The sequence below is a fragment of the Pollachius pollachius genome, assembly GCF_949987615.1.
Source record: "Pollachius pollachius genome assembly, chromosome: 17".
In the NCBI taxonomy this organism is placed as follows: Eukaryota; Metazoa; Chordata; class Actinopteri; order Gadiformes; family Gadidae; genus Pollachius; species Pollachius pollachius.
In genome coordinates this window covers 17,967,267-17,983,457 of record NC_136950.1, presented here as the reverse complement: position 1 = coordinate 17,983,457, position 16,191 = coordinate 17,967,267, and the positions used below count along the sequence as shown (strand labels likewise).

General features: G+C 46.1%; 1 protein-coding gene across 2 annotated transcripts in view; it reads left to right on the top strand.

The window, feature by feature from the left end:
* plod2 (procollagen-lysine, 2-oxoglutarate 5-dioxygenase 2) overlaps positions 1-1,650 on the top strand; it is a 31,845-nt gene extending 30,195 nt beyond the window's left edge. For both annotated transcript variants that reach the window (XM_079755159.1, XM_079755158.1), the window contains 2 exons: positions 396-521; positions 1,075-1,650. In XM_079755159.1, the coding sequence (XP_079611285.1) occupies positions 396-521; positions 1,075-1,230 (282 nt within the window). In that variant the 3' untranslated portion in view covers positions 1,231-1,650. The remainder of the gene's footprint in view (positions 1-395; positions 522-1,074) is intronic.
* Positions 1,651-16,191: the final 14,541 nt, after the last annotated feature.

Sequence of the window (16,191 nt, the reverse complement as noted above, 5' to 3'; positions counted from 1 at the left end):
AGTACTACTACACCAAGGTGAATACTGCAGTACTACACGTAAACACTACCCCAAGGTAATACTATAGTACTACACCAAGGTTAATACTATAATACTACACCAAGGTAAACACTACAGTACTACTACACCAAGGTGAATACTGCAGTACTACACGTAAATACTACCCCAAGCTAATACTATAGTACTACACCAAGGTTAATACTATAGTACTACACCAAGGTAAATACTACAGTAATTTTACACCGAGGTATAGCAAAGGTACTTTGTTAAAACATACTTGCTCATGGGCAGAGGCGATTCAACAAGCATCCCTTTGAGAAGGTCCAGATAAGGGTGGTTTACAGTGAGCTCAGGTCTAGGTGGAAAACACGCTAAAACGCCTGTGTTTTTCCCAGGGCTTCGCTGTGATGAACTTCGTAGTGAAGTACACGCCGGGCAGGCAGTCGTACCTGCGGCCGCACCATGACTCCTCCACCTTCACCATCAACATTGCCCTCAACAACAAACACCTGGACTTCGAGGTGAGCGATCTCTCCCCTCAACACTAGGCGCTCTGAAATGACTACTCATATCTAAAATATTAATATGAACCTGATATGAGTGGTTCTGCGAGAGGCTGCAGGTTGAATGTTTACCTGATATTAATCATAACTCCTTGTCTGTCTAATATTAATCTCTGGTGTTGTTATTGTTTAGACCAATAGCGGATCCTGCAGGTTTAATATATTAACCTGATATTAATTATAATAGTCATTAATATTAATCTCTGATATTGTTGTTATCCCGACGCAGGGCTGTGGCTGCAGGTTTAAGATTAATATGAACCTGATATTAATTATAATAACCAGTAATAATAATCTCTGATATTGTTATTATCCCGACGCAGGGCTGTGGCTGCAGGTTTAATATTAATATGAACCTGATATTAATTATAATAGCCATTAATATTCATCTCTGATATTGTTATTATCCCGACGCAGGGCTGTGGCTGCAGGTTTAAGATTAATATGAACCTGATATTAATTATAATAACCAGTAATATTAATCTCTGATATTGTTATTATCCCGACCCAGGGTGGGGGCTGTAAGTTCCACCGCTACAACTGCTCAATCGAGTCTCCCAGGAAGGGCTGGAGCTTCATGCACCCCGGCCGTCTCACCCACCTCCACGAGGGCCTGCCCACCACCAACGGCACCCGCTACATCGCCATCTCCTTCATCGACCCCTGACCCCTGACCCCCTGACCCCTGAACCCCTGAACCCCTGACCCCTGACCCCCTGACCCCTGACCCCTGACCCCTGACCTCCCTGCCCTTGCCCCTCCCTCATGACCTCTGGTGCTACGAGGCGGTTGAGAACGGCCTCTAGGACCTCTGTGAAACAGAGGAGCTTCAGTACACGGTGTTGGTTTCGCTGCCGACGGGAGAGACCGCGGGCTCAGCCGACGCATTCTAGTGCCTTCCATCCCCTCTGCCTCTCAGCCGCACGGCGGCGGGAGGGTCATGGGAAACTAAAGTTTATTTTTCTAACTTTGCACATCAGGATACGAGGACAGCGGCGGAGTTTATTAGGAATTCTGTTTGTACGAAGTTTTTTTTTACGGGAAATGTTTCCGCTTATTGGAAAGCATTTCCACGGTGTCAATATGAAGTTGCTTAAATTATTGAAAAATAAAAGAAATGGAAAATATGAATGTTTCTTTGTGAAGTGCAACAACTACTACACAATATGGAGGTCTACAGTAACTAAAGAATATGCCGCTTACAGTAGCTACAAAATACACAGGCCTACATTAACTACACAATATACATGCCTACAGTACCTACACACTATACAGGCTAACAGAAGCTAAACAATATACAGGCCTACATTAACAACACAATACACAGGCCTACAGTAACTACACAATATACATGCCTACAGTACCTACACAATACACAGGCCTACAGTAACTACACACAGACCTACAGTACATACTACACAATACCCTGACCTACAGTAACTACACAGAGATCAACAGTAACTACACAATACTGCGACCTACAGTCACTACACACAGACCTACATACTACACAACACCTATGCCTACAGTAACTACTACATAACACCCAGACCTACAGTACATACTACACAATACCCAGATCTACACTACACACATATCTACAGTCACTACACACTAAACAATACCCAGGCCTACAGTAATAACTACATAACAGCAATGCCTACAGTAACTACTACACAGACCTACAGTAACTACACACAGACCTACATTAACTACACACAGACCTACAGTAACTACACTATACCCATACCTACAGTTACTACACACACACCTACATACTACACAATGCACAGACCTACAGTAACTACACAACCCCCAGGCCTACAGCAACTACACAACCCCCAGGCCTACAGTAACTACACAACCCCCAGGCCTACAGCAACTACACAACCCTCAGGCCTACAGTTACTACAAAACCCCCAGGCCTAAAATAACTATTGCACAGTACCCAGGCCTACAGTAACTACTACACAATGCACAGACCTACAGTAACTACACAACACCGAGACCTACAGTAACTATTGCAAAACCCCCAACCCCTACATACTTCACAATACATAGACCTACAGTACATTCTACACAATTCACAGACCTACATATTACACAATACACAGACCTACAGTACACACTACACAACACCCAGGCCTACAGTAACTACACGATACCCAGGCCTACAGTAACTACACGATACCCAGGCCTACAGTAACTATTGCACAACCCCCAGACACATAGTACACACTACACATCCTCCAGGCCTAAAGTAAGCATTCCGCGGGCCGTGCAGAGTGACGAAACAGGGTCTCATGTTCCGGCTCCTAAATCAGAACTAATGTCAGCCGTGTAACACATGGGGGCTGCCAGGAATACGAACACTTCCCCAGAACTGGAGCTGCAGCTGGTCTGTTTCAGGGGGGAGTGATGAATAACACAAGTGCAACTGTAGTTCAGTTAAAATCACACACACATGCACGCCCACGCAGACACACGCATACACAGGTTTAAACAGTGTGTGTGCATAAACAGGCCTTTCCACCAGAGAGTAATGATTGGAGGGAATGGCTCACTGGCTCGGAGTGTTAGTGTAACGGCCACGCTTCGGCTATTAGACTGCATCGGCCTGGCTCTGGGACTCTGTGTGTGTGTGTGTGTGTGTGTGTGTGTGTGTGTGTGTGTGTGTGTGTGTGTGTGTGGGTGTGTGTGTTGGGGGGGAGAGTTCGAGGAGGGGCTGGGTGGGGCTAGGAGGAGGCTAGCTGTTGAGTGAAAGGGTCTTTGTTGGCATTCTTCCTGCTCTGGCCTTCAGCTCTGAAAGGTGACATTCTTCCTACCATATTACCCAGAATACCTGCACCTACTCCTACCGTATTAACCAGAATACCTGCTCTCTCTTTTACCATATTACTCCTACCATATTACCCAGAACGCCTGCACCCCCTCCTACCGTATTACCCAGAATGCCTGCACCCTCTTTTACTGTATTAACCAGAATACCATGCTCCAACACGCTAAATACCAAAGAATACTATATAATATCTTCAGACTACCCTACAGTGACTATTTCTACTTTTATCAACAAAAAACAGACCACCACCACCCAATCACTAAATTGTCCACTACTCCAGCGGTTTTAAATGGCACTTCTCCCAATGACCACTAGAGGCATGACATTAATGAATGGAAGGGCTCCTCTAAATCTATAAATAAGATATGATATGCAGGCCACAGACTCTTTGGAGGCTAGGATCACATCTGGGCTTAGCTCTAAGTGCAGGGCAGCGATTGGCAAATAGTCATTAAGCTGTTATGGTGGTAAACAACCTTCCGTTGCTCACCAAGAAACGCCTTAATGAGCTAGCCCGCTAGCTATAGCAGCGTGAGATGCTAGCCTACGGTAGAATGCCACCAACAGCGTGAGATGTAGCCAGTAGCATGAGATGCTAGAGAGTAGTGTGAGATGCTAGCCAGTAGCGCAAGATGCTATCCAGTAGCATGAGATGCTAGCCAGTTGCATGAGAGGCTAGCCAGTAGCGCGTGATGCTAGCCAGTAGCGCGAGATGCTAGCCAGTAGCGTGAGATGCTAGCCAGTAGCGTGAGATGCTAACCAGTAGTGTGAGATGTTAACCAGTAGCATGAGAGCGTGAGATGCTGACATGACATGATAATCAGCAGAGTGAGACGCTAGCCGGAAGCGTGAGACGCTAGCCAGTAGCGTGAGACGCTAACCAGTCGCGTGAGATGCTAACCAGTAACGTGAGAGCGTGAGATGCTGACATGACATGATAATCAGCAGAGTGAGACGCTAGCCGGAAGCGTGAGACGCTAGCCAGTAGCGTGAGATGCTACCAGCGGAGCCACATGCTATAAGCAGAGGAGCAGCTGACCAGACCGCATCCAGAACCTTGAGGATGGAAAACAACCGGAGTGGCGCTCCCGGAATAGCAGAGACAGACCGCTTCTCCGAGACACACTGGAGACACACCCAGGCCATGTGGCAGACCCACCCGGACACATACAATACACACACACACACACCCTGACAAATACAATACGCACAAACACACACCTTACACCATACAATATAAACACACCCTGACCCAATACAATACACAAACATACATTTACCCAATACAATATACACAAACACCCTGAGCAAATACAACGCACACACCCTTATCCAAAATACACACAATCTTAGCCAATACGATATACTGTAAATACACTCCCTAACCCAATATACACACACACCCTGATCCAATGCAATATAAACACACACCCTTACACAATATACACACACAACCTGACCCTATATAGACACACAAACACCCTTAATAATACAATATACACACACACATCCTGACAAATACAATACACATACACACACCACCTGATCTTATACAATGCACACACACCCTTACCCAATGCACACACACACACACACACACACCCTTACCCGATACAACACACACACCCTGACCATATACAATATACACACACCCTTACAAATACAATACACACACACACCCTGAAATAATACAATATACACACACCCTTACTCAATATACACACACCCTGACCCAATATACACACACACCCTTTCAAATGCAATACACACCCTTACCCAAATATGCGTACTCACATCCTTACCCAATACAATAAACACACACACACACACACACACACACACACACACACACACACACACACACACACACACACACACACACACACACACACACACACACACACACACACCTATACCAAATATACACACGCACCCTTAGCCAATACAATAATCACACATACCTTTACCCAATATACACACACACCCTTAGCCAATACAATATCTATACACACACACACATACTGACCCAATACAATATATATACAAACATCCTATCCAACACAGGTGGGTGCAATATAAGCATGCCAAAACTCTCCCTTTCCTCCCGGTATAAACACAGACACACAGTGTGTGTGTGTGTGTTTGTGTGTGTGCGTGTGTGTGCATGTGTGTGTGTGTGTGTGTGTGTGTGTGTGTGTGTTGATAAAGTCAGGTCAACATTCAGCGTCCTCACTACCAACAGCAAACTGGTGGAGAGTGGAAATATACTGGAGGACAAGCAGTAATCAAACAGCGTGTGTACGTGTGTGTGTGCGTGTATGTGTGTGTGTGTGTGTATGTGTGTGTTCAGTGCATGTGTGTGTGTGCAAGTTCCTTCGTGCATGTGTGCAGGAAAATGTTAGTTTGTGTGTGTGTGTGTGTGTGTGCGCATGCGTTCTGGCATGTGTGTGTTTGAGTCTGTATGTGTGTGAGTCTATGTGTGTTGGTGTTTGTGTGTGTGTGTGCGTGCGTGCGTGCATGCGTGCCTGCCTGCGTGCGTGCGTGCGTGCTTGCGCACGTTCCTGCTTGCGCACGTGCCTGCCTGCATGTGTGTGTGTGTGTAGCTAGGCTAATGTATTTGCTGTGAGCTGGCATTAGGGACAGCAGGCCCAGTGTTTGACCAACACTAGCGGAGGAATGTGTGAGTCCAGACGACAGACCCTCTGTGTTACAGCAGCAACGCCTTTCACACTCCTTTCCCGGGACCCTACGGGGACGTGATGTGGTCTCAAAGTCATGCTATGTTTTTGTACTCATTGATAGTGTTTTTACAAATCTGTTATGTTGTTTACATGCTCCGTGGGGGGGAACGACGACTGTCCTGTTGTTTACATTCTCCGTGGGGGGCACTCGGGGGGGGGGGCCTCTGTGTAGCCTTGTTATTCTAAGCCTTTATTCTGCTGACGACCAGCAGAACATTTGAAGGACCGTTTCGTACTGCGGCTCCAGGAAGTGATGTCACAGCCAAGGAATGCAACTAATTTCACAAGATTAGACCCTCAGCCTTTAGCCCCGGCCCAGCGTGTGTGTGTGTGTGTGGGTCTGTGTGTGTGTGAGTGTGTGTGTGTATTTGTGTGTGTGTGTGTGTGTAGGTGTGTGTGTGGGTGTGTATACGTGGATGTGTGAGTGTGTGTGTGTATTTGTGTGTGTGTGTGGGTGTGTCTATGTGGAAGTGTGAGTGTGTGCGTTGTTCTTTGTGCGCGTGTGCGTTTGCGGGTCTGAGAGGCCGTGTGTGTGTGTGTATACGTGTTGCTCTTAATCACAGTTAAGTAGCCGTCTCCATGGTTACGCCGGCAGGATTAACACCGTGTTAAATTCATGCAGAGCGTTTATGGGCCCATAAAGACGAATCAAATGACGGCGTTCACCGAGGCAGCCGGTGGGATGGGTGCTGGTCGCCCAGACGCAAACAACAGCCGCCTGTCCTCCTCATCGCAGCATCGGTAATCAGCCTGCCAGCCCATAATACGCCAGTTAGCGCTTGATTGTAGCCCTGAGAGCTAGGCACCCTGGGCTCTGTGTTTAGCTGGCGCAGCCACAACACACATTAATTATACAGCAGCACCCTACCAATCTGTCAGCACCCCCACCCTCATCCAGCACCCCCACCCTCATCCAGCACCCCCACCTCACCCCGACCCAGCACCCATCCAGAATACACCCAGCACTTCACTAGGAGACGACCAGCGACCCGCCCCTCCATCAGACTCCCACCACACCCAGTGGCGACCCTGTGGCCCCCACCCTCCCCGTCCTCCCTCTGATTCATGGAGGAGACGAAGGTCTTGGGAGGGGAGACTCAGAAGGTCCTGGTTCCTCCTCCTCCTATGGGACGTCAGTCCTGGGCCGGACGCCTCACGGCAGCCGACCGGGAGCGAGCCTAAGAATCCACTCTGCTTCCTAAACCGCTACGAGCCTTTGCTACAGGACGGTGCGAGCGTGCGTTCACATTCTCTGATTGGACGCCGGAATCGCCAGGAAAAAGTAAAAACGGTGTTTGAACTCCAACGGCCATGTAGAACTGGCAGCATACCATTAAACCAAACTGGGAGTTCGGCCCACAGCTTCCTTACCTCCGCTCTCCGGAGGGACATCGTTGGTTGAACCAACAACCCCCCCCCTGCTCTCTGGTTTACACAGGTGTGTGTACTGTGTGTAGTGTGTGTACAGTATGTGTTCGTTGGTTCGACACAGCGTGGAATGGCCCTCTCTCCGCGGGGGAGGGCCTGGGGACATCTGGGTAACATATTTCTGTCACCTCTCTGCCCAGAGGTCAAGGGTCAGGGTTCAGGCTCCTGGAGGCTGGAGACTCGAGAGGGGGGGGGGGGGGGCTACTGATGGATGCGATGATAATGATGATGATAAATACTCCAGCATTCTCCTCTTTCTGAGAGGGGATGGGGCGAGAGAGTGAGAGGGAGAGATTACCTTGAACTATACCCCCTCAAACTAGAGCTACCGACTGACCGACGAGAGAGCGATAGAGAGAGAGATAGAGCGAGAGAGAGATAGAGCGAGAGAGATAGAGAGAGAGATAGAGAGAGAGAGAGCGAGAGAGAGAGAGAGAGAGATAGAGCAAGAGAGAGAGAGAGAGAGAGAGAGAGAGAGAGAGAAAGCCTCTACAATATACTCCTTTCACCCCTCAAACTAACTAGACAAACAGACGGAGACAGAGAGGGGAGAGTCAGAGGGAGAGACAGACAGACGGACATAAGGACACACTCCTCCCTAACACTCGTGTTAGGGAGGAGGGCGACGCCACAGGCAGACGGTGATGACATCAGATCCAGCTGCATCACCATGACAACAGCGGAATGCTCTAGGCAGACCATGATAACTAAATATACATATACAATAGGGCTGGGATTACAGTGCTAACACACACGCCACGCTCGGTTTTCACTTTAAACACTGTTTACCGTTGTTGGCTGGCATACGTGAGGCCAATTCAGCATCCTCTTCTATATTTAATATAATTTTACAGCGGCCCAGATCCCCAGGGATCTCTGGAGAGTATGGGCTTCACTCCTCAGAAGACCAACACATTTTACTGGGAGAGTTTCCAATAAAAGTGAAATTTATGGGCCAATAAACTATTGAGTAAGATATCAGAGTGTCTACAGCTGCCATTGTTAGAAGTGTGTTCATTTTCTAGATAAATAATTGCCATAATGTCTTTCCAGCCTGCATAGACAGATAGTCATAAATCATGATATTGTGACTTATCTTATCCTAGCTATCTTTGTTGTAAACAGGGAATGGGTTAATCTAGTTGTTGTTGTCGATTATCAGTGTTTGATTATATTAACATCCTTACTGTACTCCTGACAGCGATATATTGTTGTTCCTCTTTCTTCTGAAAAATGTACTTATAGTTGGTCGCTTTGGATAAAAGCGTCTGCTAAATGCCCTAAATGTAAATGTAAATGTGACTTGTTTAAGAGAACCGCTCTTAAACAAGGTACACATATTGTCCGCCAGATGGCGCTAGAGGAGCGGTGATAAAACAAGTGCACAGCAGGGATCTCCTATCCAAACGACGAACCCTCTCTGTTGTCACATAAATCTGATCACATTACTATTAATCTGCCATAATGGGGACATTGTAATGAGGATGATCTCAACACACAGGCCTATGTATATTTTAGTAGATGGATCAAAGTGTAAGTCTTTGTGTCAACACGAAAGTCATTCTAGAAAACGCATTTCTACAAACGCGGCTCGCCCCCTCCCTGGCGGCTGAGGAGAGCAAACACATTAATGAGCCGTTAAAACCTGACCTAATTTAATTATCGCCGGTATTTTATTGGTTAGAATAATAGATAGCTTGTTTTTCGAACAAATAACAATATGCAAATAATACAATGATTTTCCATAATATAACGAGAATATAAATAGTGAATAATGCTGCAGCAACTGATCAATGGATTTAACTGATGATAAAGGATACACCCTCAGTTACAAATCGAATACATAATATGGATAATAATACTATATATAGCAATAATGTAGATAACACATCATTTCAGTTTCTACATGGACCTCATCACACAAACCAGGGATTCATTTCCTCTCCTCGTCGGAGGCCAACCGGATCATAATGCACCAACATCATGTAATAATAACAACACAAACATCATGTAATAATAATAACCGAAACCTCATACAATTATAATGCTTATTCATTAGTGCAAGAACCGCGCAATCGTTCAGCAGCTGCTGACGTCAAGACCCCGGGGTCTCAGAGGGACAGCAGCGCCCCCTGGCGGAGAGATACAGATCTACCGTAGAGTAACATAACGGGCCTCAGTTGAATAGTCAATCTGATGACGTCCTCGGTCCTATCCGAACCACTTTTCCTTGACCTCGATGGAAAACGTCACAAGGTCAAGGAAAGACCTGAAGTAGAATTCATAAGGACTTCTGAATCCTCTCATGAGAATCCAACTTCACCTAGGCTACACCAAGCTATGTCACTGTGAGATCACGCCTACACTAGGCTAGGTCATTGTCCGACTGCACCTACAACAAGCTATGTCATTATGCAAAGGCGGATGCTATGGTCCTTGGGTCAGCCGTGGTGGAAAATAAATAGCCCTTAAAAAAAAAATCCATTTTAGATAGTTTAACCATGTTCATGTTCATGTATAAACGCGTAAAAAACACCACTTCATCACCAAGGTTGGAATGGAAATAAAAGATGGAAGTAAGGCAAGCAGCAACAAAAATTAGACGAAATGGTTATGTCTGCCAAGCTCTGCCTCCTGTCACTCTTATTTATGGACATGGATCCCAATAAGTGGGATTGTATGAAGATAATTATTGTTGAAGAACTTTTCTCTATTTAGATCAGAACGGCTCTTATCATGGATAAAACATTGATACTTCTGGGTCATTTACTCAGCTAGGAACCTTCCTAAGCAGAAAATAGTATTTGATTGGAGACTCTGGCTCGGTTAGTGAGGCCTTTGGAGTGTCTACCAGGGATCTTTGGGTTAGGTCTGAAGAGTCTACCAGGGATCTGTTGGTTAGGTCTGAGGAGCGTCTACCAGGGATCTGTTGGTTAGGTCTGAAGAGAGTCTACCAGGGATCTTTGGTTAGGTCTGAATAGTGTCAAGCAGGGATCTGCTGGTTAGGTCTGAATAGTGTCAAGCAGGGATCTGCTGGTTAGGTCTGAAGAGTGTCTACCAGGGATCTGTTGGTTAGGTCTGAGGAGCGTCAACCAGGGATCTGTTGGTAAGGTCTGAGGAGTGTCTATGGGATCTATTGGTTGGGTTTGAAGAGAGTCTACCAGGGATTTGTTGGATAGGTCTGAAGAGTGTCTACCAGGGATCTGTTGGTTAGGTCTGAGGAGCGTCAACCAGGGATCTGTTGGTAAGGTCTGAGGAGTGTCTATGGGATCTATTGGTTAGGTCTGAAGAGAGTCTACTAGGGATCTGTTGGTTAGGTCTAAGGACAACTACCATGGATCTGTTGGTTAGGTCTGAGGAGAGTCTACCAGGGATATGTTGGTTAGGTCTGAATAGTGTAACAGGGAGTCCTGTGCTGTGTTCCAATATCCATACTTCCATGAGTACACTTAAACGTAGTACACTATCCGCACTCACTAAGTGCGCTAATTTTCAGATGTCAGTGTTGTTCCAAATCGAATACTCCGTCGGGCACTAACCGGAAATTACGATCACGACTGCCGCCGCGGCTCCTTCCCAGCAGTAAACATCCCGCTTTGAACAGTGAACTCTTTACGCCTAGCAGCTATAAAAAGCTATAAAAACTACAAAATGACTATTAATGCAGGCTATGTAGAAAATGCACTGACTTTGGCTCAGCCTGGCTCCGCCCTCTTCCACTAAGTAGCTAAGATGGCTGCCGTTGAGTACGAAAAGTGTACATCGATCAAAACTTCGCGATTTGACTGTTTTGAGTACACCATCCGGGTCCTTTCAATACTTATTTTCGCCCGATCTGAATTGGAACGCCCTACGTACTCAAACTAAGGCTAGTCAGTACGGATAGTATGGATATTGGAACACAGCACTGGTCTGAGTCCTGAAGTGTTGGAGGACATTACAAGGTGTTCCTTCATCGATGATGCTGGTGTGTCACGTCTGGAATCCTCAAGATTCAATAGCAGCAAAACTTTCTCCTCCGTCTCTCGGCACAGTGTGTCTCTGGTGGAATAATGAGGAGGAGGCGCCTAGACTCCCAGCAGCAGGTGTTTCCGAGGGTCAAGGTGCTTCCATTAACAAGCCCCTGAGTGGCTTGGCAAACATTAAGTCAAGAGCTTAGCGGCTCAAAGTCAGACCTGCGTGGAATCCAAAGTGTTTTCATGGTCAGGGCCGTGGTGTCCCAGAGCCCAGCAGAACTCAGTCTCTCTGGTGAGCCTCCCATGCAACTCCTCTCTTATTGTCTGTGTTGTTGCCTCACAAATAGACTGCAAGCCATGAAGATGAGGTGTATTATCATCGCACCCCTCTGTTATTCTCAGTAAAGGGACACTCTAAGTCTCCCATTCTCAGAAACATACCTCTCTCCCTCGCGCTCTCTCTCATTCTAAGAAAAGAATCTCCCGCTTTCATTCTCCCTATCCGTCCATTATTTTGTGATTTACCCAAACCCTAATCTCAATCCAATCATCTCTCCCTATGTCTCTCTCTCTCTCTCTCTCTCTCTCTCTCTCTCTCTCAGAGATGACATTGGAGGAGTACTTCCCTTCAGATACATTATGAAGCAAGACGTCTCCTGGTGGACTCCGGTCGATACGACTCCATTGTCCGCACCACCTCTCTCTCCGCTAAACACTACGATGGAGAAAGACAGAGAGCAGCAGAGATTCATCTGAAGCAGGAAGAGCACTCAGGAGAAACAACAACAGCTTCTCATCAGCCGCAGACACACCTGCCGGGTTCCTTCAGTGACCAGATAGATGCATAGATAGACACATAGATATACATCATGAAGACACATAGAGAGGTAGACACATAGATATACATCATGAAGACACATAGAGAGGTAGACACATAGATATACATCATGAAGACACATAGAGAGGTAGACACATAGATATACATCATGAAGACACATAGAGAGGTAGACACATAGATATACATCATGAAGACACATAGAGAGGTAGACACATAGATATACATCATGAAGACACATAGAGAGGTAGACACATAGATATACATCATGAAGACACATAGAGAGGTAGACACATAGATATACATCATGAAGACACATAGAGAGGTAGACACATAGATATACATCATGAAGACAAATAGATATGTAGACACATAGATATACATCATGAAGACACATAGAGAAGTAGACACATAGATATACAGATATGTAGACACATAGATATACATCATGTAGACACATAGTGAAGTAGATACATAGATATACATCATGTAGACACATAGAGAAGTAGACACAAAGATATACATCATGTAGACACATAGATATACAGAGATGTAGACACATAGATATACATAATGTAGACAGAGATATGTAGAGATGTAGACTCGTACCTATACATCATGTAGACACATAGATTTAGACACATAGATACGTAGAGAAATAGATAAACATAATGTAGAAACAAGCATATACTGAGGTGTAGACACAAACATCTAATGTAGATATAAGAGATAACAACACATGGACATACCTATTATAGAGATGTAGAGACATAGATCTACCTAATGTAGGAATATCTAGTCTAAGTGACTAGACTTCCCGGCTAGCTGCTGTGTGGAAGCGGTTGGAGGCGCTTATTATTATTAAGATAAATTGTTGTCTGGGGCCAACAGATCAGAATGGACCTCCTACACCGGGCTCCCACCACACACCGCGTGATGGGATCTAAACACACCACTGGAAGACCACCATGGAGCCTCCCGCTAAGGCAGGCTCCCGCTACACGCTAGACGTGCTTCAACACACACACAGCGCTGGATATGGAGGGTGTATTGGCTGTAGCGATGTCAGCTACCAAACGCTGCCTTCATGTGTGAAGTGGAGGAGAGCCGGGATGAGAGAGGAGAGGAGTGTGAATAGAGGAGAGAAGATGTGAGACGTATAGTTTAATATTGAAGCTAAGTTAGACAGTTTGTGTCGACTAGGTGTTTTCACAGGATATATGACAGAAAGGATACATTATAGACGTTGTCTACTAGGTGTTCTCACAGGATATGACAGTACAGTATTGATTGTACAGTATGGATCGGTCTCTGAGATGGGTCTGTATCAGCGCTGGGCCGATGCCAGAGCAGAGAAGTTTGCCAGATGGACACCAGCATCAATGTTTTATGTATTGCTCCGTCAATACGAGCTAAGTGCTGTGCGACGTTTATCCAGCGGCTCATTTACCAGCCAAACAGAGTCTGTTTAATGAGCTGCCCCCTCAGCGTTAATGAGGAATTATGAAGAACTACTTGTCAATAGTTAATTTACCTTCTGAGGTCCAACCAGGGCCTTCTGACAGGCCTGCCTCGGCAGTTTGGAGTCAGCAGCACCCTGACCATAATAAACACTCCATAGTTACCATATTAAACAAGGTCACAATACAAATACCAAAGTAGCCGGACCAGACCATAATAAACACACACCATAGATACCGTACAAGACCATAATAAACACACCAGGGTTCTGACTCACTACACATGCAGCGCTACAATTCTATCCATAAAGCAGATGAGGTATATTTTATTCATGAAGGCCAAAAATTCGATATCTCTGCTCATAATTGGTCTTTCATAAGACAGGTTTTACCTTCCCTGTGTTGTTCAGCCTTTTCTCAGTTTCCTCAGAGGGTTCGGACACTTTACATTACAAAAGGAGACGCAGGCTCTCATTATTCACCTGGTGTCCGCCTGCCAGATGAACAGAGATGCTTCTCTTGGTCTACAAAGCACGAGGTCTGCATGAGCCACAGAACAGACAAACACACAGCTTTCTGCTCCGGAGAAATCCTCATTCTGCTGCAGAGGAACCAGAGGAACAAAGAAACCATCAGACAGCAGACCTTCTGAACTGGGAGAGGAGTAGACCTCTGGGAGAAGGAACACAGTGTTTACCTTCTACCGCCTGTAGAACCAGTGTTGTTTACTTTCTGTCTGTAGGTCAGTGTTGATTACCTTCTGTCTGCAGGTCAGTGTTATTTACCTTTTGTCTGTAGGTCAGTGTTGTTTACCTTCTGTCTGTAGGTCAGTGTTGTTTACCTTCTGTCTGTAGGTCCAGTGTTGTTTACCTTCTGTCTGTAGGTCCAGTGCCGTTTACCTACTCCAGTTTTGTTTACCTCCTAGGTTGCCAGTCAGCAGGTTGCTAGGGAACAGGTTGCTAGGGAACAGGTTGCTAGGGAGCAAATTGCAAGGGGCACAGGTTACTATGACATGGGTTACTAGTCAACAGGTTGCTAGGAGTCTGGTTGCTAGGGGTCTGGTTGCTAGGGCCTGTTAAAGAGTGTAAGATCATAAAGGGTATACGTTTTTAAATAATACATCAATATATAATATTTTATAAATATGAAATCCATTTGGAATCGATTTGTAGCAGACAGTGATGCTGTGAATGTTGTGTGTGTCAATACCTTTAGTTTATTAACAGCTGTAAAGCAGGCTGCTGATTCTCTCTCCGTTGGGTTGACCAGCAGAACCAGCTCCCTTGTTACCTGCTCATACACGCTCTCATCTCAGTGTTTCTCCTTAAATAAGAAAACGATGAATGCTCTTATTCTTAGGTACCGGCCTGACAGGACGCGTATGCACTCCTCGTCGTTCAACGACTCCGTCTCTGGAGCAGCTTTGTAGGTCGACTCTGGACCGGCAAATCGCCACAGGTAGGGGAAGTCTGAACAGAAACCGGTTGGTTCCGCTTCAAAATCAATCCCAGCCAAATCAAATCATTTACTGTCTGAGCTGCTGGAGTTTCCGGAGGCGCCGGAGACGATCTGGTCTGTTTCATCTCTCTGGTACCGCAGTCACCCTCCAACTCACAATATGCATCCACTTTGTCACAAATCAGGGTTGAATAATGGTCCACTTGATCGTTGATGAAGGAGTAAACAGGGCTGGGAGCCTTGAGGAGCGGCCATGGATCAGAGCCTCATGGCGCCCAGGCTGAGAACTCTACCGCTCGATTCTTAGATCTGCCTCGGTCCTGTAGTGCAGCACATGCACACGCATGCACACGCGCACAAGATAACGTGCACGCACGCACACATACAAACATATGCATATGCAAGCGCACACACACGCTCTCGCACGCAAACACGCACGCACGTACGCATATATACTGAAGCCCCCCCACACACACGCCCGGCACACAAACAGACATACACACATGCGCACACACACAGACATCTAAACGAACACACAAACACGCGCACTTGCACACACAGACATCCACACACACACACGCACACACGCACGCACACACACACACACACACACACACACACACACACACACACATAGACAGAAACACACATACACACACATACACACACGCACACACACGCACACACAGCTGAGTGTGAAGAAGGGAGCTGATTAAAGGTTCTGGGTTGGCTGGGGACCTAGTTATGCTTATTGGGTCGCTCCACATGTTCCTCTCTCTCATTTAGCCAATTAGCAGGTGGCTAGCCTGTAATAGCATGTCGCTACTAACGAGGGACCTGGAAGATGAGGGGGTAGAGAGAAGTGCTGCTCCGAGGATGAATGCAAAGAAGTATGATAAAGCGTTAGATAA